The sequence below is a fragment of the Sinohyriopsis cumingii genome, chromosome 5, assembly GCF_028554795.1.
Source record: "Sinohyriopsis cumingii isolate HCF-2022 chromosome 5, ASM2855479v2, whole genome shotgun sequence".
Classification (NCBI taxonomy): Eukaryota; Metazoa; Mollusca; class Bivalvia; order Unionida; family Unionidae; genus Sinohyriopsis; species Sinohyriopsis cumingii.
In genome coordinates this window covers 101,497,802-101,524,578 of record NC_142965.1, presented here as the reverse complement: position 1 = coordinate 101,524,578, position 26,777 = coordinate 101,497,802, and the positions used below count along the sequence as shown (strand labels likewise).

The 26,777-nt window shown below is 35.2% G+C and overlaps 1 protein-coding gene across 1 annotated transcript in view; it reads right to left on the bottom strand.

The window, feature by feature from the left end:
• LOC149799887 (cullin-3-like) overlaps nt 1-21,834 on the bottom strand; it is a 93,306-nt gene extending 71,472 nt beyond the window's left edge. The window contains exons 1-4 of the mRNA XM_089959330.1: nt 21,535-21,834; nt 15,395-15,592; nt 3,097-3,210; nt 233-393 (exon numbers count right to left, since the gene is read on the bottom strand). Coding sequence (XP_089815456.1) covers nt 233-393; nt 3,097-3,210; nt 15,395-15,592; nt 21,535-21,591 — 530 coding nt within the window. The 5' untranslated portion in view covers nt 21,592-21,834. The remainder of the gene's footprint in view (nt 1-232; nt 394-3,096; nt 3,211-15,394; nt 15,593-21,534) is intronic.
• Nucleotides 21,835-26,777: the final 4,943 nt, after the last annotated feature.

The following is a 26,777-nucleotide window of genomic DNA, read 5'->3' as shown; positions in this document are numbered from 1 at the left end:
CAGCTGGTCTTGTAAAATGTGGCCATAAGGTTTAAAAAATGCAATCTTATACTAAATGTAAGTGCATAAAAGATCATCCATGTCGTATTTTTGTGTAACTGAGACAATGAAAATTTCAGGTCAATGCTAAATTCATTTAATGAACCATGGAATTACAAAGCATAAATGAAGAAAACAAGACACTAATCTGTCTATTGCATGAAAAACAATATAGCACAAGTAAATGTCTCACCTGTCCACAACTTCTCCTCTCCTTTCTTTGGCAACCATGTCTAGAAGTGTGTGACGCAGGTGATCACAGATAGTTGGATGGCGTACTACTTCATCTCTGAAGATTTTCAAACCAAGGTTGTATACATTGTCCACACTGTTTTGTTGAACATAAACCCTATCCTGAAATTTAAAAATTAATTTCTGCACTGAATAAGACAAGATATATACTACTGGCACAAAACTAACCAGTTATTAAAGCCCCAATGCCACTGTTATGGGCAAATGGTCATATATGCAAAATCATCTTAACACGGAATCTTGAAAGACATTGGTCCTAAACATTGCTAGGTTCCATTAAAACCATGTAATTTCTCCCTTGAACTGAGAAACTGAACCATTTTTCACTTGTGTATGAATTAATCCAATGTTGATCAGTGACACTGTTGGGTAAACCAATTTCAGTCGAAAGCTGGAATACAAGATTTGATAATGTCCACATTGTATACATAAGAAGCTAACAACTTGTTACGTCAGATTGTCATCAGCAAAAGTTCTCCATTCAAAGCATTCCAGTGCACCCAGTTTATCACCAAAATTCAATATTTTTATCTAATGCATGCCTTTTCTTCTCAGATCCACTTTAAAAAAAAAAAAAGGCCTGTCTCTCTTCATTCCCTCTCAAGTCAATTTGTCAGCCACATGCAAATGTTGTTATTAATCATTTACAAACTCTGTTGAATGTATCACATCACTACTTCTGGAACACTCCCAAAAAAGAACAGACTTACAGGCAACTTCGGTGAGTGAATTAAGGGGTGGCACCTCTTATTTCTAAACTAAATATATGAACAAATTTTAAACCTAACATTTAATTTCAAAAAATGATTCAAGTCTGACAGCCTTTTAACAAATTATTTCCTTTCTTCTAAAATTTAATTAGATTGTAACAATGGTGAAATTTATGTTAAACTGTGAAATTGGAGCTTTATCTGAAACAGTCAACAATTAGCAAAGGGTAACAAGGCATCTCCTTGATCAAGCTAATAAGATATAGATGTAATATGAAACAAAAGTAATACTGTTGGAACTGTTTCTATTTTCATGTTAAAGTATAATTAACTTGCTGAATCTGTATAATATAGCAGGATTTGCCATTATAACTGAAGAAAATAATAAGAACTGTGTTTTAAGAAACAAAAGGTCATTACTCAAGAAGTTAATATATCAAAAAGCATGACACAATGGCCCCAACCAGGGACATGAAACAAGCACAGGAATACAACTGGGAGTACAGGAATTACATGCATATGATTTCAAGATAATCTGTATATGGCTTCAAATAGATCAAGAACTATTGAAATGCAAGTTGTACTGCTATTTTGTATTATTCTTCAGTTTAAATTACAAAGCATGCTTTCTAATCCCTGATGTTTCTTAATTTGTTTTTGTCAATAGCCAAATTAAAATGTATTGGTGTTTGTGTTGTGTGGTTTAACGCCATTTTTCAGCACATGATAGGCTATACATGGCTGCCATTATTAATGGTGGAGGAAGAACCCAGGAAAACCCCGGAAAGAACCACAAACCCACGAGAAGCTACTGGCAAGCTTTCTCACATACCCACTCTGGCCGAATCAGAGACTCGAACCCATGCAGACAGAGGTGAAATGGCAACGATCCGTAACGGACAGCACTTTAGACCACTCAGGGCCCCAAATTAAAATGCATACATCTTGTTTTCTAAAATTAAATATTTTACCAGCTTTTATGGGGTTTTTTTTCTCTGCAAGTGAAAGATCTCTGCATAACCCCAAATGAGTGATTTTAAATAATATATACCATAAGTAGATCCCCTGGCATAAAAACTGGTGAGCAACTGCATCCACTGAAGGGGTCATGCTATCAGGTGAAGTGGTTGACTAAGTTGCTTAAAAACGGAAAACTTTGCCTTGTTTTGTAAGGAAAGCAAAAATGACCTTGCCCTGTGATTTGTTTACATGTACATCAAGTGTCGGTGAGTGTTTTGAGATGCTCTCTCAACCTAGCCAGTTATTTCCAGTGTTATGCTATACCTCATGGTGAAATGTGGGCATCAAGCAGTTTAAAGCTGCATATATAAAACTACACCGATCAGGGTTCTTGGCTTGACATGAATGGTTATTAAAACTCAATTTGATTGGCACATTTGGTCCCGGTACAAGCTTTCTGTAACAGTTTGAACCTTACACCAAGGAAGTTTTCCAAATTCTGTTTAAAATACATGGCTACCTAGAATATCAAATCGGCTGATTCCGATTTTGTTCATCTTCAGTCCATTTCGCTTGGCAAATACTTGCTGATGATAGTGACAATGACAATGATTTTTGATGTTATGAACTATATGAGATTATTGAAGTTGGAAAAGTGTAATGAAGGTACCGGTAAGTGATTCTGAACTAAAAAATGATATTTGGTGTTTAATACAAGTTCTATGCACATGCTAGATGGACAAAAATGTACGGCATGAAGGTCAGTCCCTCTTTCAGCTGTATTTAGAATTTAAATACTGAAAAGGCAGAATACCAAGCCTAATCAAAATACCAACAGTTTAAAAGTAGAATGCAGCATTCACTTTTCCTCAAACAATTTAGCCCCATACGACCTTCCATTACAAAACTTTTTAGCCCAATAAGGTATAAGATAAAATTAATAATTAAGCATCTAAAATGTAATTAAAAACATGTGATATTTATTTGATCAAAATATCTCATTTTTTTAAATGGACACTATGACATCAATGGACTTAAACCCAAATATAGCATTATGCGGGAGATAAGAAATCTGGCATAATTGTCAGCACAAGACTAAATCAAGGAAGTGAAACTTAGGCAGAGCATATCTCACCATGTACATGAGGATGTCTCTAATCATCACCATGGAGGTTTGATGATCACTCCAAGTGCTGTTCAGTGTCTGCAGGAAATTGTTGTTCAAGGACTCCAGGACATCATATCGAACCTGAAAAGCAATGATTTGAATAAATCAGACTGGATTATGCACCCAAACTATATGGATACCACTTCTCAAGAAGAGGATGTATTTGAGGACTTTTGACTCCAACAATGGATTGGAATCTCATACCATTTGATACAAATGGAGTCAACTAGGCTTTTGTAGAACCCAATAAGCAGCTTTGGGAAACTTAGATACCGTCCGATGACAATATCTGTTTTCCAAAGCTGCTTATGACAATATAATAATCTGTCCTTATGTCAACCCTGTAGGTAACTATAATGCCATATGAATTAAATATACACTCTCAATATTATACACCAGCAGACATTAATTCAACATATAAATGGTATGGCAGTCCGATGCTTGGTGTTACAAAAATAACTTTATCTACAATACAGAAAACAATGTGTTTGTAACCTAACCAAACATTCAAAAGAGTTTTTTTAGTTGATTCTTTGCTTATGCCCCTTTTGAAAACAAAGTTCTCTACAATTATGTTTTATCCATTTAGCCGAATCCCCATGTAAAGACAATGATATCATTTGACACTGCTCAGATGATCAATAATATGTCTAGTCAATACAATTTTCACAGGAACTAACACGTAGCAAGAATGGCTGCATCAGCACCAAAGGGCTATACAAACCTCTCACTGACAAGACAAAGTGATTAGTTGAACAAATGAATGAACCAAATTAATTCCCTCTGATGAGTAACAAAACCAGTCCAGGACCAGGATAACTAGACAACCCCAACAGATGGGAGGAAATGCCTCCACATTCATTAAATCATCATCTTTCTCAAATCCTTCATATGCTCTGTTGCAGGACAGTTAAATTTCATCCAGACATCACAATTTTGCAACAGACATGAGGCTGTGCCAATGTCTGATGCAAAATTCTGTACCTTTTTATGAAATTTCCTGTCCAACACAATGCATAACAAGATTTTTTTTCTCAAATTCACAATCAGAAAAAGCAAGTTGATGGCGAAATGCCACATTGTTGAATCCTGATGAAACTTAAAAAAAACTGGAGAACATTCACTAGTTATATAAACCCTGTGCCTTCAAAAAGTCCATAACTTTGTTGGGTAGTTCATCCTTAAGTTGCTTAATCCAATGCACATAAAAACTTCTGTCTCACAGGATGTAAGTTAATAAACTTGACCTGAATATGTTCCACTGTCAGTGGAAACTGGCAAAGTATGCACTCAGGCTGAGGTTTACCCTTCATAAGGTATGCACAAGTCAGGTATGTGTTACATGTGATCAGCACAACACTAATGAAGTCAGTAAATGAGATCTTCAATTAAGAAATGGACAACAAAAGGCAGCAGTGACTACTTTATCTCTCTTTCATAACCCCTTTATACTGATGTGACTGGACAGTCAATTGTTCCCAATCTGTGTCTGTCATGACTTGTTTTAAATCCATGGTTTCTTTTACATTTGTTCCTGAGGTATGATGTGGAAGGTAAGCTAATTTAAAGATAAGCCCTAAACAATTGGTCTCAAAACAAGAGGAATCAGGAAAACATGAAGAGTTTTGGGTCACCATGAATTTGATGTAATCAGCAGAAAATCAGAGTTTTTGTTTGTATTCACTGTGACTGCATAAGAAGGTCAATTGACAAATGCAAACAGCAGTCACATGATGAAAAACAAAGCTATTACCCATTAATTGTAAATATTATCATACACACATTGCAATGAGAGAATGAATCATCTTAGCTTTGTAATGATCCATGCCAAGTATGGAGAACCTATCAAGGGTTTTAAGAAATATATGCACATGCACAAAGTTTAACCAAAACATTAGTGTCGATTTGCTATGACTGTGACTCTGACTGCAAGATAAAAGGGCTGAGAAGCATGTGATAGAATGAATTGTTTCGGCTTTATATTAAATTGTCCCAAATAAAAAAATAAAAATTTCAAGATGATCATTAAAAAATTGTATCAAGCCCTGTATCAGGCAAGAACTTTCTAGGCATGACCTTTGTCAATTTGCAAGAAATGTGTAACAAATACAGTTAAACTGAATTAATTTTTAATTGAGGCTTCATACTTGATGACTTCATATCTGCCCCACCACACACTGCAGGCTTTGGGATGTGGAATAGGCTTGAAGCACTCTTCTGCATGTCATAAGAGTCAACTAATGGAGGCTTTATTTTCTCACTTCTTTCCTTTCTTTTTTTCCATACTTGCCAAATAAAAAAATTCCGTATTTTACCTTGCACAAAATTGGATTTAGCTCATGACGTCGTATTTCTGTATTTAATATTTTCCCCCATACTAAATACGGAGGGTGCGCAGGTCAGCTATAGATTTTGGTCTCCAGCTGACACTGAATTGAGCGAGAAAAAAAAAACAATGCAAAAGTTATAAAGGCATTTATTGAAGAGGTATATTACTGTTATAAATTTTACTCCACTTGTAATGCAAAGACATGTGTAAAAAAATGTATATTTTCTTTAAAGGCAAAACAGAAATTTTAGGACCAAACTGGCCTAACTCAAAAGAACCCCACATAGCAACATGCTCCATATATACAATAATTTGCCTGCTATGGATTTACGGAATCAAACTCATGTAATGATAAAATATATGATGTTTTTAGCTAACACAATAATGTAAGTCAGCATTTCGAGCCTCAGTGGAAACATAATTTTTTTCTTTTTTTGTATAAATAAGTTTTCTTTTATTATTTCTTTCTGTATGTTAAGTTTGTTTTTCTGTACTGTTTCTTTCTGTTTTTCCTCATATCATTTATCCAAAGATCTGAATTAGCCAAAAAAAATAACACAAAGCAATTGTTTTTTAAACAAATAATGTTCCTTCAACTGGTTGTTTACACTTCTCAATATCAAGCTTACTGCATATCATTTGACTCTTTCCCGGTGCTGACTAGTACAATATTTTGCTCTTAATTATATATGATTTAATTATATCTGATTTAATATATATTTCAATTTAATTATTTGTTTGTCAGTTTTAATTTTTATCTATTTTTCATTACATGCTATTTATAATGTAAATTTATTAACTGGAGATGATAAGCTTTCCAGAAAATAGTTTGACCTTGACTGTTCATTTTAGTAAACACCAGGCGTTGACCTAGATCCTGACCTTGATTCAAAATTAGCAGAAACATGTAAAAAAAGTTCTATTTTTATTTTAAAATGATTTGTTTGTTGTTGAGATCATGATGGGACTACTTGATTCAATATGTAAACAATTTTTTAAAGTTTATTTCTCACAGTAAAATGTTTGGTTTTCATCAGGGTCATGTTAAGCGTACGTGATATAAACACAATCACGTGACCCCCCCCATTTCAATTTCGCAACTGTGTTTTAGAATATGATATAACCTTTCTTTTGGAGAAAAAAATCTCAGTTGGGCTATTACAGTGGAAAGTAACTTGTGATGTTTGGAGTCATTTCAAATTATTGGGATTCAAAAGGATTAATTCTTTTTACCTGGAAAATATGTGTGCTCGTGTGAGATTCGTGAACAAAGACAGCTCTTATAAAAAAATGTATCCAGATTTCCAAAACCAGAGTGATAATTCTTGTTTCTACAAGAAACTGTAGACTTCAACACACTACAAGTTATAGCATGTCATCGTCTTCCATCTTGGATTCTTTGTCAGGACTCGAACAATTTTATTAGTGGAATACTTTTGGGACTTGATTCTTAAAACCGCAAGTTCATATTTTTTTATTTTTACAGAATTTTTTAAAGGGAAATAAATTATTATATTTTTCAAAGCTTGTTGGAGGCCCCGAGTGGACAAGAGGTCTAATGCGCTCTCCGTTATGGATCACTGCCATCTCACCTCTGTCTGCGTGGGTTCGAGTCTCGGATTCGGCTAATGTGGGTATGTGAAAAAGCTTGCAAGTAGCTTCTCGTGGATCAGTGTTTCTTACTGAGGTTTTCTTGGGTTCTTCCCCACACCATTAATACTGGCCGCCATGTATAGCCTATCGTGTGCTGAAAAATGGCGTTAAACCCTACAACAGCAACAACAACAAAGCTTGTTGTTTTCACTCTTTCTTCTTGTGTTACTGTTTATTCAAGCCTAAACACGTAACATTGCTCATGACCATTCTTTTGTGCGAGAGAGAGAGAGAGAGAAGTAATAAAATGCTCAAATTTGAAAAAAAGAAACTGAGTGGAGGGAGCCTTTGAAGGTCAATTTTTTGCATCTCTGCTGGTGTGTTCACCTGCTGGATTCTGAATGTTCTACACCTGTCTTCTTTTATTACTTAAAATGTGTATGTGTATTGTATATGTACATGTGGATCATCAAAATTGGGAGAAAAAGAGTCTATAATAGATGACCCATTTTTCCAAATCAAATTATAAACATATAGTTCAATTGCGGACCAAACCACTGGAAGAAATGTCTCCTTATTGTTGAGTAAACCTCTTTTTAAAAGGTTTCAATGGACCTGGACTCTTTCTGTGTGCATACATGGACCTGTTCCCTTCATGCTATACACTCAGTCGCTCTCAAGTGTCATAGATCATCATCCAGTGTCTCACCAATTGTACGCTGATGACACCCAAATATACAAATCTAGCTACCCAACTGAAGTTGATGCTATCATCCAAGGTGTAGAGAAATGCATTTTGGATGTGAAATCATGGATGACATGTAACAAGCTGCTGATGAATGATGATAAAACTGAGGCCATTCGGATCACAACTGAAAGACTTTCTCATTCACATCTTTTACCTCAAACAATAAATATCAGCAACACCAACATTAAATTCACACAATCAGCACGAAACATAGGTGTTACTCTGGACAGTACTCTCACAATGCACCAACACGTCATGAACATATGCAAGGCTGCATATCTTAAGCTGAGACGCATCAGCTCCATTCGCAAAATATCTTTCAGTTGATGCCACTAAAACACTCGCGTGTTCATTAGTACTTTCAAGATTGGACTACTGTAACTCAAATCTGTCTGGTTCATCTCAATATCTGCTCCAGAAACTTCAAAAAGTTCAAAACACAGCTGCTCGGATCATACTTAGAGTACCACGATCAGAGCACACTTCCCCGCTGCTCTGTACCCTATACTGGATATCCATTCGATCCAGAATTAAGCACAAAATTTGTTCTCTGTGCTATGTTTCACTGTGTGACTCTAGTCTAACATACCTATCCGACCTCACCCATGTGTATACACAAGCAAGATACTTACGCTCCTCTTCTGACAATCATGTACTCGTTATTCCCACTATGAAAACAAAGTCAAATGGACAGCGTTCTTTTGCATACCAGGACCCAGCAACGTGGAATGAATTGCCCACTGAACTTACGCACAAAGATACAGTGATCGCATTCAAGAGTGCTCTCAAAATTCACTTATTTTGACTGCAAGAACAAACTTAAAGACCTAATAATGTTTCCTACCTTAAATATTCTCAGCGTGTTTTTTGTAATGTTTTCTAATTTCATGGTGTTTGTTTTTGTAATCATATCATTAAATGTTTTTTTTTATCTTATAGGTGTTGTCTAATGTTGTAAAGCACTTAGAGCTTCTAAAGATTAGGCGCTATTTAAAGTCCTCATTATTATTATATGCATGCACTCTGCCGGTTACATGTACACATGAATGTATATAAATTCTTCTTATGCGTAACTCCATAGTGATGCAAATATAAAACATTCTGGCCATTTTTAAGATTTTCCTGTTCAATATTTCATTCTAACTTTAATAAAAAAAGTGGTGTACATCTTTTCAAGGTTTAGTTCTATGTTTACATGCGTGAAATACAGTGTCATATGACGTATCATATTTTGAGCCAATAAGTCCATGTGGAGTTTAAGCCAAATTTGCAAATTTTGCATCCTTCATCCATATACAAGTATATGCAAGTATAAGACAAGGCCAGATCGATACCTTTGCTTAACTTTTTTGTTTCCACACAGCATCACAAATTTGATCTTGTATGGAACTCAGTAAATTTTCTGGTCAACATCATTAAATGTAGCTAAAAGTACCTAATTCATTTCACATGAAGTATTTAAAATAAATTAGATATTTTCAGCTATATTTACTGATGTTGACCTGGAAATTTCCTGAGCTACAGATAGGATAAAATCAGCAATACTGTGTGGAATGAAATTATAGTAACTTCCCCTTTCCTGAATATTAATATTATCACTGTATGCAATACTAGGGAAATTGGATCACTGGTACTAAAATGTATTTTCCAGTTTTGTTTAGATGAGAGAGAGAGAGAGAGAGAGAGAGAGAGAGAGGAAGATATATGTATTCCATGACATTTTTCTTTTTGCAATTCATGATCTAAAAATGAAATATGTCCCAATGAGAGATTTCAGCTCTTCATAATATTTTGTACCTTACTGCCCTTGCTTACCTAAAGCTTTATTCATAGACAGAAAATGGTAACAAATTAAACAATAAATGGAAACTATTAAAATACATAATATACTCCTTCAGTTTCAATGATTAAAGATTCACAATATTTATATCCATATAAACTCCAGTTAGGTTAAATCCCAGGAATGACCATTTAGCATGCTGTGTAATTTTGTTTGCAAGTACAATGACCTGTCCATTCCCATCAAATAAGACTATCATTTATCAGTCAGTGCATATACACTTCCTGTAGTTAGTCAGCATTTGGTGTTGATCTTTGCTCATGCTAGTTGTTAATTTAAATTGCTGCAGTTCTATCAGTAAGTACAAAAGGTGTCAATGGTTAAGAAACTTAAAAAAGCAAGCACCTGTCATTTCCTGACATTACACAGTACCATATTCACAATACACTACTGGTACATGTAGCTTCATTTACCTATCAGTAGCCTCACTAATTTGATCAGGATTGCTGAATCTTGCTCTGGAATGAGCTGATCACAGTTTAGCATATTTAATTAACATGTAGATAACACTGCAAAGCATTGTGGTTCTTGGAACAATGGATATCATAACTAAAACTTTATGGAATTGTTTACTCAGTGGTATTAATTCATAATGGAACATAGTATTGCCAATGTACATGAGTAAGATCACAACTGTCAGATAACTAAACAATACAGACTGCAATCATCCTGAAATCTTTCTCTCTTGCTCTCTCATACTGGGGTATATTTTATCTGATCACGAGATGTAAGAAGGAATATGTGATGGAATACCTGTCTATGTCATAGTTATTCATTTCTGAACTTGTCTATTCTGATGCACATACATGTAACCAAATTTACTAATGACTGTCACTTTAGCACAATTACATCTGACGTAGCATAATAACTCAATACTGACAATCATGTCAATATTTTAAAACCATTCTCAATATTGGCTCCTATCTATTTTTGTAAATGATCTCTTTTCCAAACTGATAACTATTTATACATATTACTTCTCGCACATTTGGAGATGTTTTTTTACTTACAAAATATTATATGAAATATGATAGAACGCTTTGAATGACAATCCAAATACAAGTCAATTTGGATCATAAAACAAAGTCAAGATTTTCTAGCTGAAAAGTACTGACTTGTGGGCAAGCAAATACAGTAGTTTATTTGAAGTACAAGGGCTCAAGAACACAAACTTTGTTAAGATACAATGCTTATAACTTATCATCCTTAATTTCCAATTGATTTCTAATTGGGTACACCATAGTAATTATGTCAGTAATAAGATCATTGGTATGGTGGCATTGCACACTAGAACAAATACAATTGAATTAATCCATTTTACTGTAAATCTTGTTTTTCATGCCATCCATTTTGGAGACCCATCTGATATATAAAAAGAAAGCAGTGCCAGTTCATTCATCTTCACAATAAATATTTCAAAACTGATATACTGGGTCAGTGAAGTAATAGAACGTGCTATATAGCACATGCTGAACAAGTGCTTCACAGGTTGTATAATGTACAGCTATTGTACTCTGTCTCACACTTATAAAATTAATAGAAATAATATCAAAATTTAGGATCAATCATCATCAAAAGGAATATTTTGGTTTTAATTATTAATAATATAAACTAAGCTTATCCCCTGAATGATGCATAATCAAAACAGCTTCTGTTGCTGACTTTTAAACATTTTTAATTCTTCTCTAAACACAGTAAAACATTCTATCATTAATGTACAAAGTGTATTCACTACATTGTTTGTGTGAAAATAGACAACAAATGAATAAATTGTCTTTTGCATGACGATTCTGGCAAGAATCTGAGTCAGCACTAAACATATATATGCATGAATCATTTCAAGTGAAAGCAAAGCAGGTGTCAGAGGTAATTAACCAAAGTTAATGGAAACATACACTGCTTATACATTGTTTCTAAACAAAAACCATCTTTAATCAATATCACTGACTGTTATTTATGCACACCACACTGAAATGCAAAATATATCAATATACACCTCTTCCTCAATAACTCGCGCACAACGGCATCCACATTATAAGCAAGGGCACACGAGTTATCAACCTCCAAAAATTGAAAAAATCCTCTTAGCTATACTTCGAGAAAACTGCAGGTGGGGTTGGGTTAGGAAACAGGGCTGTTTAATGACTGAATCCTCATTTTACAATAATGTCAATCATAATTGTTAATACACCTCTCCCTTGATGACTCGCGCACAATGGGGTCCACAAACATAGACCGCACTATAAGCAAGGTGCGAGTTACCGAGGGACCTTCAAAAATTGAGAAAATAAATTGCTTTGACATTGATAAAACTGGGGGGGGGGGGGGGCATTAGGGAACTGGGCTGTTTAATGACCAAATCCTCATTTTACAATCACGCTGATAATAATTTTTAAAAACGTGCTTTTTCTAATGAAGTTGTTATTCTGTTTAAATAAAAAAAAAAAAATCTTCAAAATATCCATTATATGAAAGATCGTTCCAACTGGTTTGAACCATTACATGTACGTGAAAAATCTGTGTATTATGTCACTGCTTTTTGTTTTCTGGATGAGTCTGGTTCCCGTAATGGTGTTTAATAGTATCTTGCCAAATCGGTAGTCCATAATTTGGGAACCAGACTAGCTGTTGATACACCACCAAACAAGATTCTTTTTTTCTTCTTCAAAAACATGCAACATTTATTTCGTGACATGTCTACGCTGAAACTCAATTTTTTATTGTTCAGTTAGTACAATGTTAATGTCATGATTTCAGTGGAAGTAATAATGAAATTGGTTATCATCCCTGAGGATATCTCTAAATGCCAGTTCAAGAATTCTCTGAAACTCGCTTGCCCACAATGGTCCGTATCTGTGAAACCAAGCTCTATATGTTATGAAGTATTCATTTTTTGCTTGGCTGCCTTGTTATTTTGAATCACAGTTATGAAAGAGTCTGTGAATTTAAGGTAGTTTCTGTTACAGACACAATAACGTTTATTACAGTGTTTGATTGATCAAATGAAGTGAGTTTACCCGACATACGATCAAGGTCGCTAGATTTTAAGTTGGTTCGATTATTGTGCTTTTTAACTTTTCTTTTATTCCACCTCCTTTTTTTCTATTCAAAAGACATAATTAACGTGATAATACAAAGGAGGCCAGCTTTAAAATCAGTGCAACAATAAAACAGATACTTCCGCAAGTCAGTTATCACTTAATTATGTTCTCAGAGAAACACTCGCGGACATAGCTGTTACGGTAGATTGATGCATTTTACGTTTTATTACAAGAGGACACATTGTATTTATGACGATTACACTTAAAAGGAACTAAAAGATGGATCTAGAACAGAAATTTCAATTGATAATTTTTTTAATTTAATTTATTTTTATTTATTAAAGTACTGCCTCCACGCGGCATAAGTGACATTTTCATTGATCAAAATTTCCTTACATACTGTTAATTGCGGTGTACTAGGAATATCGTTTGGAAAGAAAATGTAAAAAAATTGTATGAGCTATTTTTAAATTTGACATTTCATAGTGTTGATTAAAATTTCCAGGTCCTATCTACCGTTTTGAACGATAAAACAAGCGATACATCAAAGCTTCTGTTACCAATTTTGATCACAATTTTCTTCAAGTTCAACAAACAGGGATACATTTTTGGGGTATTTTATAAGCGTGTTCACAAGTTATCAGGGTGCGAGTTATCAAGGGCATGGTGTAACAAGCTTTTTCTAATGAAGTTGTTTGTTATTCTGTATAAATAACATTTATTTTCAAAATGTCCAACATGTGAAAGTTCGTTCCAACTGGTTTCAACAATCATCAAGTGGATGCAAAAATATCTGGCACTGCTTTTTGTTTTGTTGATTAGTCTGGTTCCAGGAGTGGTAATTAATAGTACACTGCCAAGTCGAGGAGTCTGAGTAGCAGGAAACTAGACTAACTGTTGATACACAACCAAACAAGATTCCTTTTTTTCAAAAACTAGCAACATTTATTTTGTGAGACAATCGTCTACATCAAAACTCAAATTTTGTATTGTTCAGTTAGTACATGTCATGAGTTTATTGGAAGTGACACTGGAACTTCTTATCATCTTTGATGATATCTCTAAGTGGAAACTTGATTGCTCACAATGGTCCGTATCTGTAAAACCAAGCTTTTTATTTTGCAAAGTATTCATTTTGCTTGGTTGCCTTGCTATCTTTGATTACAATTATGAATGAGTTGGTTAAATTAAGGTAGTTTATGTTACACACATAATAACATTTATAACAGTGATCAAATGAAGTGAGTTCACCTGACACACGACCGGGACAGCTAGAATTTTAAGTAGGATGGATTTGCATATGCTCAGACTCCTCGACTTTTCTTTTATTCCACATCCTCTATTTGATTCAAAAGTCATAACTGACATGATAATACAAAGTTGTTGTTGTTATTGTAGGATTTAACACCATTTTGCAGCACATGGTAGGCTATACATGGCAGCCAGTATTAATGGTGGAGGAAGAAACCAGGAAATCTTCGGAAAAAACCGACCCACAAGAAGCTACTGGCAAGCCTTCTCACATACCCACATTAGCAGAATCCGAGACTCGAACCCACACAGACAGGTGAGATGGCAGTGATCCGTAACGGAGAACACTTTAGACCACTCAGGGCCCTGATAATAATACAAAGTAGGTCACCTTTTCATTCAGTACAACAATACAACCAATACTTCCACAAGTCAGTTATCAAAATACAGTTGCAACTTAACTGGGTTCTCAGAGAAATGCCTGCAGACATAGCTGACACATTTTACATTTAAATACACATTGCATTTATGATAATTAAAAATAAAAGGAACTAAAAGTTTGAAAGTAAAGCACAAATTTCAATTAAAAAAAATTATTTAATTGGCATTTACATATTAATGTACTGCCTATGCTAGGTATAAGTGACATTTTCAATGATCAAAATTTCCTTGAATATCTTTAATTATGGTGTATTAATAAAGTCATTTGGAAAGAAAATGTAACCAATTATATGACTCATTATATAAAGCTGATAATTTCAAAATGTTGATTAAAATTTCCAGGTCCTCCCTACCATTTTTTAAACCATAAAACGAGCGATGTATCAACGTTTCAGTTAGCAATTCAGATCACAATTTTCTTCAAGTTCACTGTAAATAGGGATAAATGGGTGGGTAGGTGGGTGAGGTATTTTCTGGTTTAAAAAATGGGATCCATGCCCGCACATGCATTATAAGCAGGTTCACGAGTTATCAGGGCACAAGTTATCGAGGGAGTGGTGTACATTCCACTTCTGAGAAGAAAATCATAAACAATTTAATTGTTAATTTCCTTTATGCAGTCCTGGATAAAAAATAAAATACATAATTAAGGTAGAGAGAAGGGTACATTTTGCTTATATATGTTTCATCTGGATATGTGTATGGGTTGAAAATTATAGTACCTACCCTTTCCTTAATTGTTCATAATAAAAGCATAGTTCTATTTTTTGGGCTTAAAAAAAAAAAAAGAAATCACCATATTTAAAACTTTATCAAAACTGTCATAATGCCTAAATATTTTGAAATTATAGTATACACTGGTTTTTTCATTTTGTTCCATGTTAAAGATAACTGATCTTATAAAATTACATATACTATCTGTTAGCACAATGATTAGAAAAAGTCAATATCTTAGCAGTTATACAGGTAACATTTTAATACCAACACCTCATCTGTCAACATTCTTTTTTTCTAAATTGTACCTTCTTTATAAGATGCTCTGTGACAACTTCCTGCAGTCCTGTGTACAATTTTTCTCCATGTTTGTGAAGAACCATTGTATAAGCATTTCTGTATAATTCCTCAAAGCTGAGGCCACTGTTATTCTTCTTTTGAATTTCCTGTATGGCATTTTTTAATAAGGCCCAGATGTTTTCCACATACTTCTCATCCATAGTCATCTGCAATACAACATATAAGTAACAAAGATTAACCAAACAATGTAAAGCAAACCTGCAATGTTCCACACATAAGACATATACAACTTTCCAAATCATCTTTGCAAGCCAAAGACACTGATCCATTTCATTCTATACTGAACTTTGACAGATGAAGCTAGCTAAAACTGTGTTATAACAAGTACCCTTTTGAGGATGCAAGAGTTATTGCTCAAACATTAAGTGAAATCAACTAGCCAATGCCAGAGCTCATTAAAATACGTTAGGTCCAATATGTGTTTTAACTCTGGTCTTAAACTAAATATCAGAAAAGAGTGAAAACAACAAGTTTTGTCAAATCCAACAAATATTTCCCAAGAAAATAAAGTGAAAATATAAAAACAGTTACAGCATGATGAATTAAATCCCAAATAGTCATATCATTTCTATCACAAGTCCAAAGATATAAAGTTCCAACTGAATTCCAGTGGTATTCCAATAATAAACGTGTTGATGTGCCTATAATCTTGAACATGGCAATGTGCCAATAGCCTGGGTTGTGGTGATATGCTAAGAGTCTTTTGATGTATCACAATATTATAATCCAAATATATTCTTGTCTGAATCCACTCTAATTCCAAATTAATGTGTCTATCCAAGAATATCATAACTGAGGACTGTCTTTCCAGAAAAATAATAATTTGAAAATATAATTCCACTCAAATGAAAATCTGAATACAATAAGACTGATCCTGCTTCAAGATGTTAAAGCAGGAATGAGTAATTTCTCAAGTAAACAACATTATATAAAAAACTAAGACACAAAAACAGAACCAAGATGAGGGTCACAAGTTCATTTCTCGAAAATTAGAAGTTGTCAAAAAGACAAGGTATATTAGTACAATTATAATAAAGAATCTGGCAAACATCAAGTTTTCCCATTGGGGAATTCCAAAGTCCCTGACTCAGGTTAAGATAAACATGTTTACCGCCATTGATAATGATCCTAGTACTGAATCTATTCTCAGGGAGAAATAATAGCTATGTCTTATGCTGCTTACAAAGTCAGGTACACAGCGAACTTCAGTATATATCATAATAATCATTAGGAAAAGTCAAGAAATAAAATACAAATTCGATACACATAACACATGGAACTGGTATGTCATTGAAAATACTGATGTAGCTATTCAAGAAATAAAGATATATAAAAGACAAAGAAAGGACGTAAATTTCTAAAATCCTAAGGAAGACAAACCACTCAAAGTTGAAGTAAATTTTCTTTTACAAGGTGAATGCTGCCAATGTTCTGTTAAATGCATTTAAAATAAATCAATAGGGTTAAAAGTGTAAAGTGTTTAAAATACAGAAAAACATTTTAAATATAAACTGCTTTCTTTTTTAAATAAATTTTTTCCTGGCAGAAAATCACCAAAAACCCGCCTAATCACAGTAACATAAACTTTCTGTCTCCCAATGTAAAGCTGGCCAGCCCGGACCAAGAACTTATTTTCATTACAGATTAGGAGCTCCATGTTAGAAGCTACAAAATGAAGAATGAAATTACTGTTTTGTGAATTGTTAATATTACTTAGGGTTTTCATTTATAAAATTGGGGGGGGGGGGGGTTACAAACTGCTGGGGATGTAAGGAAATACTATGAGAAACATCCACATTTCACAAAAGTTTTCACCATGGCATAAAGAGAAATGTGTGTGTGTGATTTGGACTTTTTAACGTAGCTCTAACAATTTTTCAGTCATATCGCTAAGACGTCTGCAGTATGGCAGTTTATAGGGATGTCTAGCACTGGGGCATCATGCCGCAGAAATGTAGCATGACATCCCACCTAGTCACATTATCCTGACACCAGGCCGACCAGTCCTAACACTAACCTCTTAATGCTGAGTGCCAAGCGAGGCAGCTGTTATTACCATTTTTGTAAATCTTTGGTATGACTCTGCCGGGATCGAACATACAACAGATTTTTTTTTATATGAATGGGCGATTAGAAACTGGGCAGTAGTTCTTTAAATCGTTCTGGTCTAGTGTTGGTTTCTTCAGCAGAGGCTTTACAATGGCAGGTTTGAAAAATGATGGGAATTCCCCAGATGTGAGAGAGGTATTAATAACATCAGTTAGTGAAGGCAATACTGGATCTAAGCACTCAAGCAGCAGTGATGCTGGAATTGGATCAAGTTCACATGACTTTGGTGCACTCTTCATCAGGACTGAACGTATGAAATCCATAGAGACAGGTTCAAATACTGCTAATGGTTGCCACTCAAATTCTGTATCCCAACTCTATCGTGACAACGAGTCAATTAAAATTGTGTTGTCAAGTTTATCTCTAATGGTTTGTACTTTGTCACGTTAGAAATTTGCAAACATGTCCGGAAAGTCGACTGGAGAGAAGGTAGTTGGAAGTGGTGTAGATTTGTTCCTTGACATTAGCTTGTTAGTAATCTCGAAGAGCTCTTTGCAGCTGGAGCTTTCCATGATCTTAGTAGTGTAGTGGGCTGATTTTGCTGCATGGACTATATTTGTGACATTCTTCTTAGCGGCTTCATAGATTTGCTTATGAATAGTGAGTCCGGTGGAAAGCCAGAACCTCTCAGCTTTACGGCGGTCTCTTTTAGCAGTGTGAAGCTGGTCCCTAACACTGCTATACCATGGAGAACACTTTTGAATTGATACTCTGCACTTGGTAGCTGGGGCATGTTTGTCAAGCAATGAACGCAGGCAGTTATCGAGTTGTTCTGCAAGAGGAGGTAAGCAAGTTGTTAGGTTAGCTTGGATGTCGTGCATTAGTTCGGTTCTATTTATCATATGGAGGTTTCTCTTAGTAGCAGATAAAGGTGGAGGGTTAGGGACTGATATGTCAAGATGGCATATAATGCATAGGTGATTTGATGCAAAGTCATGGGATACCAGGGAGGACCATAGAATGTTATCATCAGATCTATGAAGAATCCAGTTTAAAATGTGACCATGTTTATGGGTGGGTTGGTTAAATGACTGTTTGAGGTTGAAAACATTAATGGAATCTATGAGTTTTGATGTATCTGAAATTCTGGGACAGTCAAAGTGAAAGTTGAAATCTCCAAGAATAATCAGGTTGCCACCTATCAAATTTCCATAGTCCAGGAGATTCTGAAACTGCTCCAAAAAGAGAAAGTCAGCCAGCTTGTTTCTTCTACTAGAAGGAGGGTGGCATAGGCAGAAAAAATGGTCTGACCTTTGGTCCAGTGTGAGTGTGGTTTGGACTAGTTCAAACGATGTGTGGTCGAAATTGAATGATGTGGTGTGGTTAAGACGTTTTATCATGGTGTTCTTTGCGATGGCAGCAATTCCACCTCTGCGAGAATTAGATCCGCACACTTGGGCTCATCGCCTGATGCTTTTAGCCATGTTTCTGTCAGGAAAAAGATGTCAATATTCTGGTCACTGATAAAATTAACTATTTCTGTGCGCTTTTCCGGTGGTCCTAATGACTGGGCATTGAATAATGCAATACGCAGAGGTATTTCTTGGACAGTCGACACAAAGGTTGACAAATTAATAGGGATTTGAATTAGGTTATCTAAATTAATGGTCAAATTTTTTTAAAATTGTTGAGCCGAAATAAGGGAGATAACTGGAACTCTTCTTCCTGTTCTACGCCGGCCAGCTTTGAAACAATGTTTCTTTTTTTGCTACTGTTTACATTTAAGTAATGATGAATGTAGTCCCAGTTCGTTTAGTCTAGAGCACAATGTAGTGTGGAGAGCCAAGGAGTGATCATTTAAAGCAATTAATGAGGGTCCATCGTAGCATAAATGGGTTGACTGGTGAGTATCATGTGATAGTGGTTTGTTAAAAAACAGTGGAGCAAGACAGTTGAGAAAAAGTCTAATTGTTCTCATTTCCAAAACAAGGAGATGAAGGAACACATACAAATTTAACAGCCAATACATAATGAACACAATAACGAAGATGAAAACAGGCAACAAGCACAAATATGAAAATGGCACTAAAAAAACAGAACAGCTGCTTCAAGCCAGTTAAGATCACCTGTTACCATTTCAACACCATACGCATAGGCCTGCCTGTGAACTGCTAAGCAATGTAGTGTATGTTATGTTTAACAACAATTTTACATTTTTGGTACACATTATATGTGGAAAAATTTAAGAGTAAAGTCCGATTGTCAAAGCTGTGTAATTATTTTCACAGAAGAATTTTTTATGTTTTGAAAACTTGAGAGAACTCGTTCAATGTCATGTCAGTGAGGCTGCGTGACCAATGTAGCTGCCATTTCTCATACTCGAAATTTACAAGTTTTTTGTCTGAATCTGATAATTTATAAAAACTAATTGCTGCCTACATCAATATCAGAGCCTTTACCCAAGTTATTGAATCTTTCATAGTTTGATTCTAATCGTGAAAACTTCGTAATTACTGAATGAAATCTGCGACCGCCATTTTGAAGAGTGGAGATTACGACCCAGTTACTTTAAATAGTAGATATCACCCAGTGCATAAACACTGACGATGTGATCTGACGTACTTATCATTCGCAGAAATGAATGTAGTATCTAATGGGGGGGTTTTCCCCGAAGGTGGCGCTACGAAAACCAGTTCAAGAAATGTTTACAGCTGACGTCAAAAAGTGCTTCCATGCGAATGGTGTAGAGGTGTCCAAAGACGCTTGTATGAGGTAAAGGGTTAAGATGTAGATCCAAACGATATGAATATCAGTGTAGACATCTTATACTATGGGGCCAAGTTACAGTGATGACTGGTGTACTGTAATTTGCTCTTCAAATATCCTCATCAGAAGTCTGGGGAAGGCTTAATCACGCATACATGTATTTGGATGCCATTTTTTATATCTCAAATGCAGAAAATCACATGTGCAGGAGTCCTCTATACACACACAATATTTGGGTGGCAAATTCAAAGGCTTGCCAGTCCTGCTTCAATCACCTGCTTAGTGGGAAAATGTGTTGATAAAACTGTGTGATATTTATATTGACATAATTTAGTGGCTTAAAGGCCCCCTGACGTACATGTCATAATAAGAGTACATCAAAAGAACATGACACAATAGCTGGGCAGCAAGTTCAAAGACTTAAACTGCTGAGTGGTGGGAAAATGTGGTGATATTTACATCGACTGAATTCAGAAGCATAAAGACCGAGAAATGTACATGTGGTCTTTATAAAAGTACATCAAGTGAACGTCTTTAGCTTTCATTAACTTGTTTATTTCCTAGTGTAGCTAAATAAGTAGTGCATTTGACCTCGAAATCAAGGCATGTCAAGACTAAGACAAAATGCCATTTGCAAATTTGTTTAATTATTTTGGGGTTAAAGGGCAAATTGACAAAAGCTGTAATAAAATTCAAAAGAGTGCTAAAGTTGCTAGAAATTATAGTTTAGATGGAACAGTAGCCAAGTGTGCAAAAGTGTGTGATGCCTGGCTTAGTGTTAGAATAAGGTCTCTCCTTGAATTAACAAAACTCAGTCCGATTCTAATGGACAAACATGAGCTATATATCAGTGATGTAAAGAATCTGGAAAAGTAAGCTCAATGACAACCACTGGTTCTTCTCATCTGCACATTTAGCCATAACAGGTATGTCCAATATGCTTATGGGAGGGGACTGCAACTTTTGCTAATGTAACTCCTATTTTCACCAAATAGGAGTCCTGGACTCCTAATTGTAAAATCCTTGCGAGACCTCTGCTCTGTATTGATGATGCTCATAAGATTGTTTTCTCCCCATTTTTCTCTATTCTTCGAGAATATAAAAAGAAAATGATAATAATTAAAAATAAGATCGAGTAAAAGCATTTAATATTCCGATTGCGATCTTGCAACTCAAGATGGAGGACTCGTCTTTGTCTTCTAATTTTGTAAAAAGATATAATTACAAGTGACATATTTTAAATGCATTAAATGGTCCCAATTTTCAAACTTACAGGGAAAGCCCTTATCCTCATTTTAGTGTCCTTCCTAGTAGTATTTCGAATACTCATTGTGCCCTCTGTCAACTCCGAATCGAAACTATGGATAAAATCCTTGCCAAATTTAAATCTACACGGTAACTAAAGTATTGCAATATTCATGTGTTTCCTAAACTATTTTATATCAATTGAGCATTCCAGTGTCTGAAGAACTATGATATATTCCATTTTTAGGGTTCTGGGTTAAATTATTCGTTCATTTCCTTGGATCAGTCTCATTCGTCAGACGACATTTCTAGTTTCTTTGTGTTCCCATAATGCAATGCGTTAACAGTAATTATTTGATCTGGGACAACTCAAGGCTTGCAATCCGTATCAGTGTGATCCAGAAACTTAAAACAAACAAGATTACATATTTATAAAACCATACAGCGAGAATGATTTACTCCACAGTGTCTGTTTGATACGTTGTTAATCATTAAAATCTAAGAGCATGCATATTATTATTTTAGATCAAAATTGCAGATTTTAATTTTTTGAGGAACTTTAACAACAATTTCCTGTTCAAATTCAAAGTTTTGAGTAATGTGGGAAAATCTGCTTATATTCCATTCTACAAGCTTGGTTGTTTTATAGAATGTAAAGGTTGAAATCGTTCGGCTCTCAACGTAAAACGTCCAATGTAATGTTGACCTTTGACCTTTGTTTTCCCATTGTGACTAGACATATTCTAGTAATAAATTTCTCTTGTAATTAACTAATGCATTGGAACTAACATACACATTAGTAAAAACTTTAATTGCAGCAAGAAATACAACGGTGCATCTTTCATAACATAAATTTTTACACGTGTTACAAGTCAAGGAGTCTTAATTGTAATATCAGTACATAAAAACACAGCAATGATCATACTGAATGATGCGAATTTATATTTGAACTGGTTTAATTAGTCCAAAATTTAAATTTCTAGAATTATATTAGTGATGCAAAATTCAAGCAATTGAATAGAATCTATGAACGTACACACTTTATAAGAAAGACAATGGAATACTGAGAATCTTTCAGGGCCCGAGAAAGACTGACCTCAGACAGACGACCACTTGCCAGTCAAAACCGAGAATTGAACTCAGTACAATAGAAGTGCATAGTTAGTATGTTTAAGCACTGCACTATCCATGTTCCACGACAGGTTAAATATTACTCGATCATTGTCGGCAACAGCAAAAAAAATTATTTTTAATTTTTTTTTCATTTCAGTCATAATCATCACTGACAAGGCGATGTCAACGTGTTTGGGTCTTGAGCGGACATTGTTATTAAAATGACAGGAAGAAGGAAAAATGTATAAAAACAGGCGAAAGAAAGGAGGTTCATGGAGCACTACTGAAACTAAACATAAAACTTATTTTTGTACGGTTATCTTTTATTTCATATGTGTCATTTGTAATTAAAGGTATGGAACTCATGCATACTGAAGAAAGTAAGTGTGCCCCTCTTTCTGTCTCCAACATCTGCGTACAATCGAAGCATTTTCTATGAATGTCAAAATAGGAAACATGATTAAGTATCTGCAAACTATTCATTTTCCATTCAGATTAATCGATACTCCAACCATTTTAAGGTCGGTCAGATTGATTGATACTCCAACCATTTTAAGGGCGGTCAGATTGATCGATACTCCAACCATTTTAAGGGAGGTCAGATTGATCGATACTCCAACCATTTTAAGGGAGGTCAGATTAATCGATACTCCAACCATTTTAAGGGAGGTTAGATTGATCGATACTCCAACCATTTTAAGGGAAGTCAGATTGATCGATACTCCAACCATTTTAAGGAAGGTCTGATTGATCGATACTCCAACCATTTTAAGGGAGGTCAAATTGATCGATACTCCAACCATTTTAAGGAAGGTCTGATTGATCGATACTCCAACCATTTTAAGGGAGGTCAGATTAATCGATATTCCAACCATTTTAATGGAGGTTAGATTGATCGATACTCTAACCATTTTAAAGGGAGTAGTTTTGGCAGGTTAGATTGATCGATACTCTAACCATTTTTAATAGAGTTCAGATTGATCAATACTCTAACCATTATTAAGGGAGGTCAGATTGATCAATACTCTAATCATTTTTAATGTAGTGGTTATGGAAGGTCAGATTGATCGATACTCTAACTATTTTTAAGGTAGTAGTTAAGGGAGGTCAGTTTGATCGATCCTCTAACCATTTTTAAGGTAGTAGTTAAGGGAGATCAGTTTGATCGATCATCTAACCATTTTTAATATAGTAGTTTTGGGAGGTCAGATTGAAGGATACTCTAAATATTTTTAAGGAAGTAGTTATGGGAGGTCAGATATTCTTGTAATGTTAAATATGTTAACGAACATGGTTAAAGGAATAAAGTGCCAAGAACAAAGCAACATGTACACATTTTAAACGCTAATCCTTTTTTCTTTTTGGAAGATTATGTTTCCCATAGCCTTCTGTTGTCTTGTTGAAATATACTCGTTTAAATGTTGTGCAACTATCTTTCAACACGAATAGTGGCAAGCCTACCTTTAATACAATCCCCACCCCACCCCAAATACAATGGCCGTTATGTAGGCATCTTTCAATTTATTTTGTAAATTAACCAAGTTGTCTAAGAAATAATTTTGTCTAACAAAGATGCCAACGTATCAATGACAAAACAATTCAGTCAAGCTTTCAAACTGCACATGTGGGCAAAGCGGGAAGTCGCGGGTTCGAACCCCAGTCTAGTCATACCAAAGACTTGTTAAAATGGTACTAGCAACTGCCTCGCTTGGCGCTCAGCATTAAGAGGTTAGTATTAGGACTGGTCAGGCTGGTGTCATGATAATGTGACTAGGTGGGGCATCGTTCTAAATGTATGTGGCATGATGCCCCATTCCTAAACACCGCTACAAACTGGCACACTGGAGACATCGTAGCGATATGACTGAAAATTTGTTAAAGCTACGTTAAAAATCAAATCACATTTACACACAGTCAAGCTTTTACGGTTATCATTTTGTATTTTCAGTTGTTATTGCTACTTTGTACTCTTTTGCTTCATGGATAAATCGATTGTCATGGATAAATCGCGAAGCGTAATCTCACCTATAGGGCTAGCTTTGTTCTGAAGGGACAACGTCACATGATCGAATATCAATTCTTTGTTCAGCTAACTAAATAACATTGTTGGTTTTTTTAATGGCGAAAGGTGGTGAAGAGTTTGAAGTGAATGAATTTGATGATACTGAAAGTGAACATTTAAGTTTTGACAATAGATCACCAACTTCAAAAAAAAATATATGATCATGTAAACCTTTATAACGTTTTGAGGATACAAATATCGTAATCTCTTAATTACAGAAGAAACAATAACAAAGATAAAGAAACTCTCACATCACTTGCATCAACAGACAATTTAAAAGATTGGCTGAAATTTGGAGCTGTAAGAACTGGCACGCTATTAAGCGTGGCTTTCAACTTGTCAAAAGTCTCCTGAAATGTTTCAGTCCAGTGGAACTTGTTTTTCTTACTCAATAAATTTGTCAGGGTTTCAGCAATTATGGAAAAATTGGAACAAAATTTTCAATAGTATCCCGCCATACCCAATATCGCATCAGTTGCATTTTATTAACATGCACTGTTTATTCAGAGATAGCCTTGACCTTAGCATCTATAGGTTTAACTTGTCCATGTCCCACGATGTGTCCTAGAAATGTTACACTAGCACGACAGAGCTCACTTTTAGAAAATTAATTGTCAAACATGCATCTGTGAGTCTGTCAAAGAATTTCCGAATTGTTGCTAAATGTTCTTTCCAGGTGTCGTTGTAGATGATGTCATCATATTCATCTGGTAATTATATTCATGAGGCGTTGAAATGTACTTGGCCACCCCTTCATCCAAAACGGAATTATTTTATATTGGTAAAGTCCATCTGGAATCATAAATGCCGAGATTTCCGTTGCTCATTTCGTTAGTGGAATCTGCCAAAATCCTTTCAGAAGGTCAAAGCTGGTGACATACTTGGCATTTCCGATCTTATCAATACAGTCATTGATTCTTGGTAATGGGAATGAATCTATTTTTGTCACACAATTGACCTTCCTAATAATCAGAACACATACGGAACGTTTTATCTGGTTTTGGAAAAATTATGCATGGTGAACTAAAGTCACTTTTATTAGGCTCTATAAAATCATTCTCCAGCCAATATCGAATTTCCTTTTTCAAGTTTTCCTGTTTAAGAGGGTTCATCATGTATAGGTGTTGTTTAACAGGTTTTAAATTTACAATTTCAACATCATGGAAAATTCTGTTTGTCCTTGTAGGGACATCTGGAAATAGGTGCTCCTATTCAAATAATAACTGTTTACGTTCATTTCTTTCTTGCTCTTGCAAATGTGAATGTTTCTGGTCCAGATCTTTCATAATGTCTGAATTCCGAAGATTTGTCACTCCAATGTCAGTAGAATCTGATGCTATTCCTTCACTTAAATATTCACTGAGTGGGACAGGAACAACTAAATTAATTGTATGTTTACCCTGGCTATCTCTTTCAATATAATGGTACTCCTATAATATATTTAGATCCCATGAGCACTAATATTGTAATATAACTCGTTCATTTTCTTCTTAATCTTATAAGGGTCGTAATATCTAAACTGAAGACAAATTTGAAAAATGAGCAAGAGAGACAGAACAGTGTCTGTCCTGTGGACAACTGTCCACTTGGATCGGACATACATGGGTATGTCCGTCCGGAACATCATTGAAGACACAAGCGTAGAAGATTGCACATCGGTCCACATCTTGAGGCACCGAGAACAGGTGAATCAATGCAGTGAACTGCACTTATTTATAGGTAGAGGTAGGATTGAAACGGATTGAGTTTGTTGACCAATCCAAACACGCGTTACAAAATTCAGTCAGCCCGCATCCAATCCGAAGAGAGCAGTCTGTGTCGTCACGTGGTCTATATAGATTCGCTAGCGCCTGTGTGTAGTCAATCTATGCGACAGTGATTCAACATGACGGAAACTCAGAAAACGATCCATTGGGGTGCACCAGCAGTGGAGACCGCCCAAGGGAACCCGGACTTAATTTCAGAAGAGGTAAATTGGGATTTTGTGGATTTTCTTACCTCGCAAGAATTTGTTCCGGAACCTTCGTCACCTTCATTACCGCAATTGGAGAATTTTAGACAGAGACAGAAAGAAGAATTGGAGAAATTTATACAAC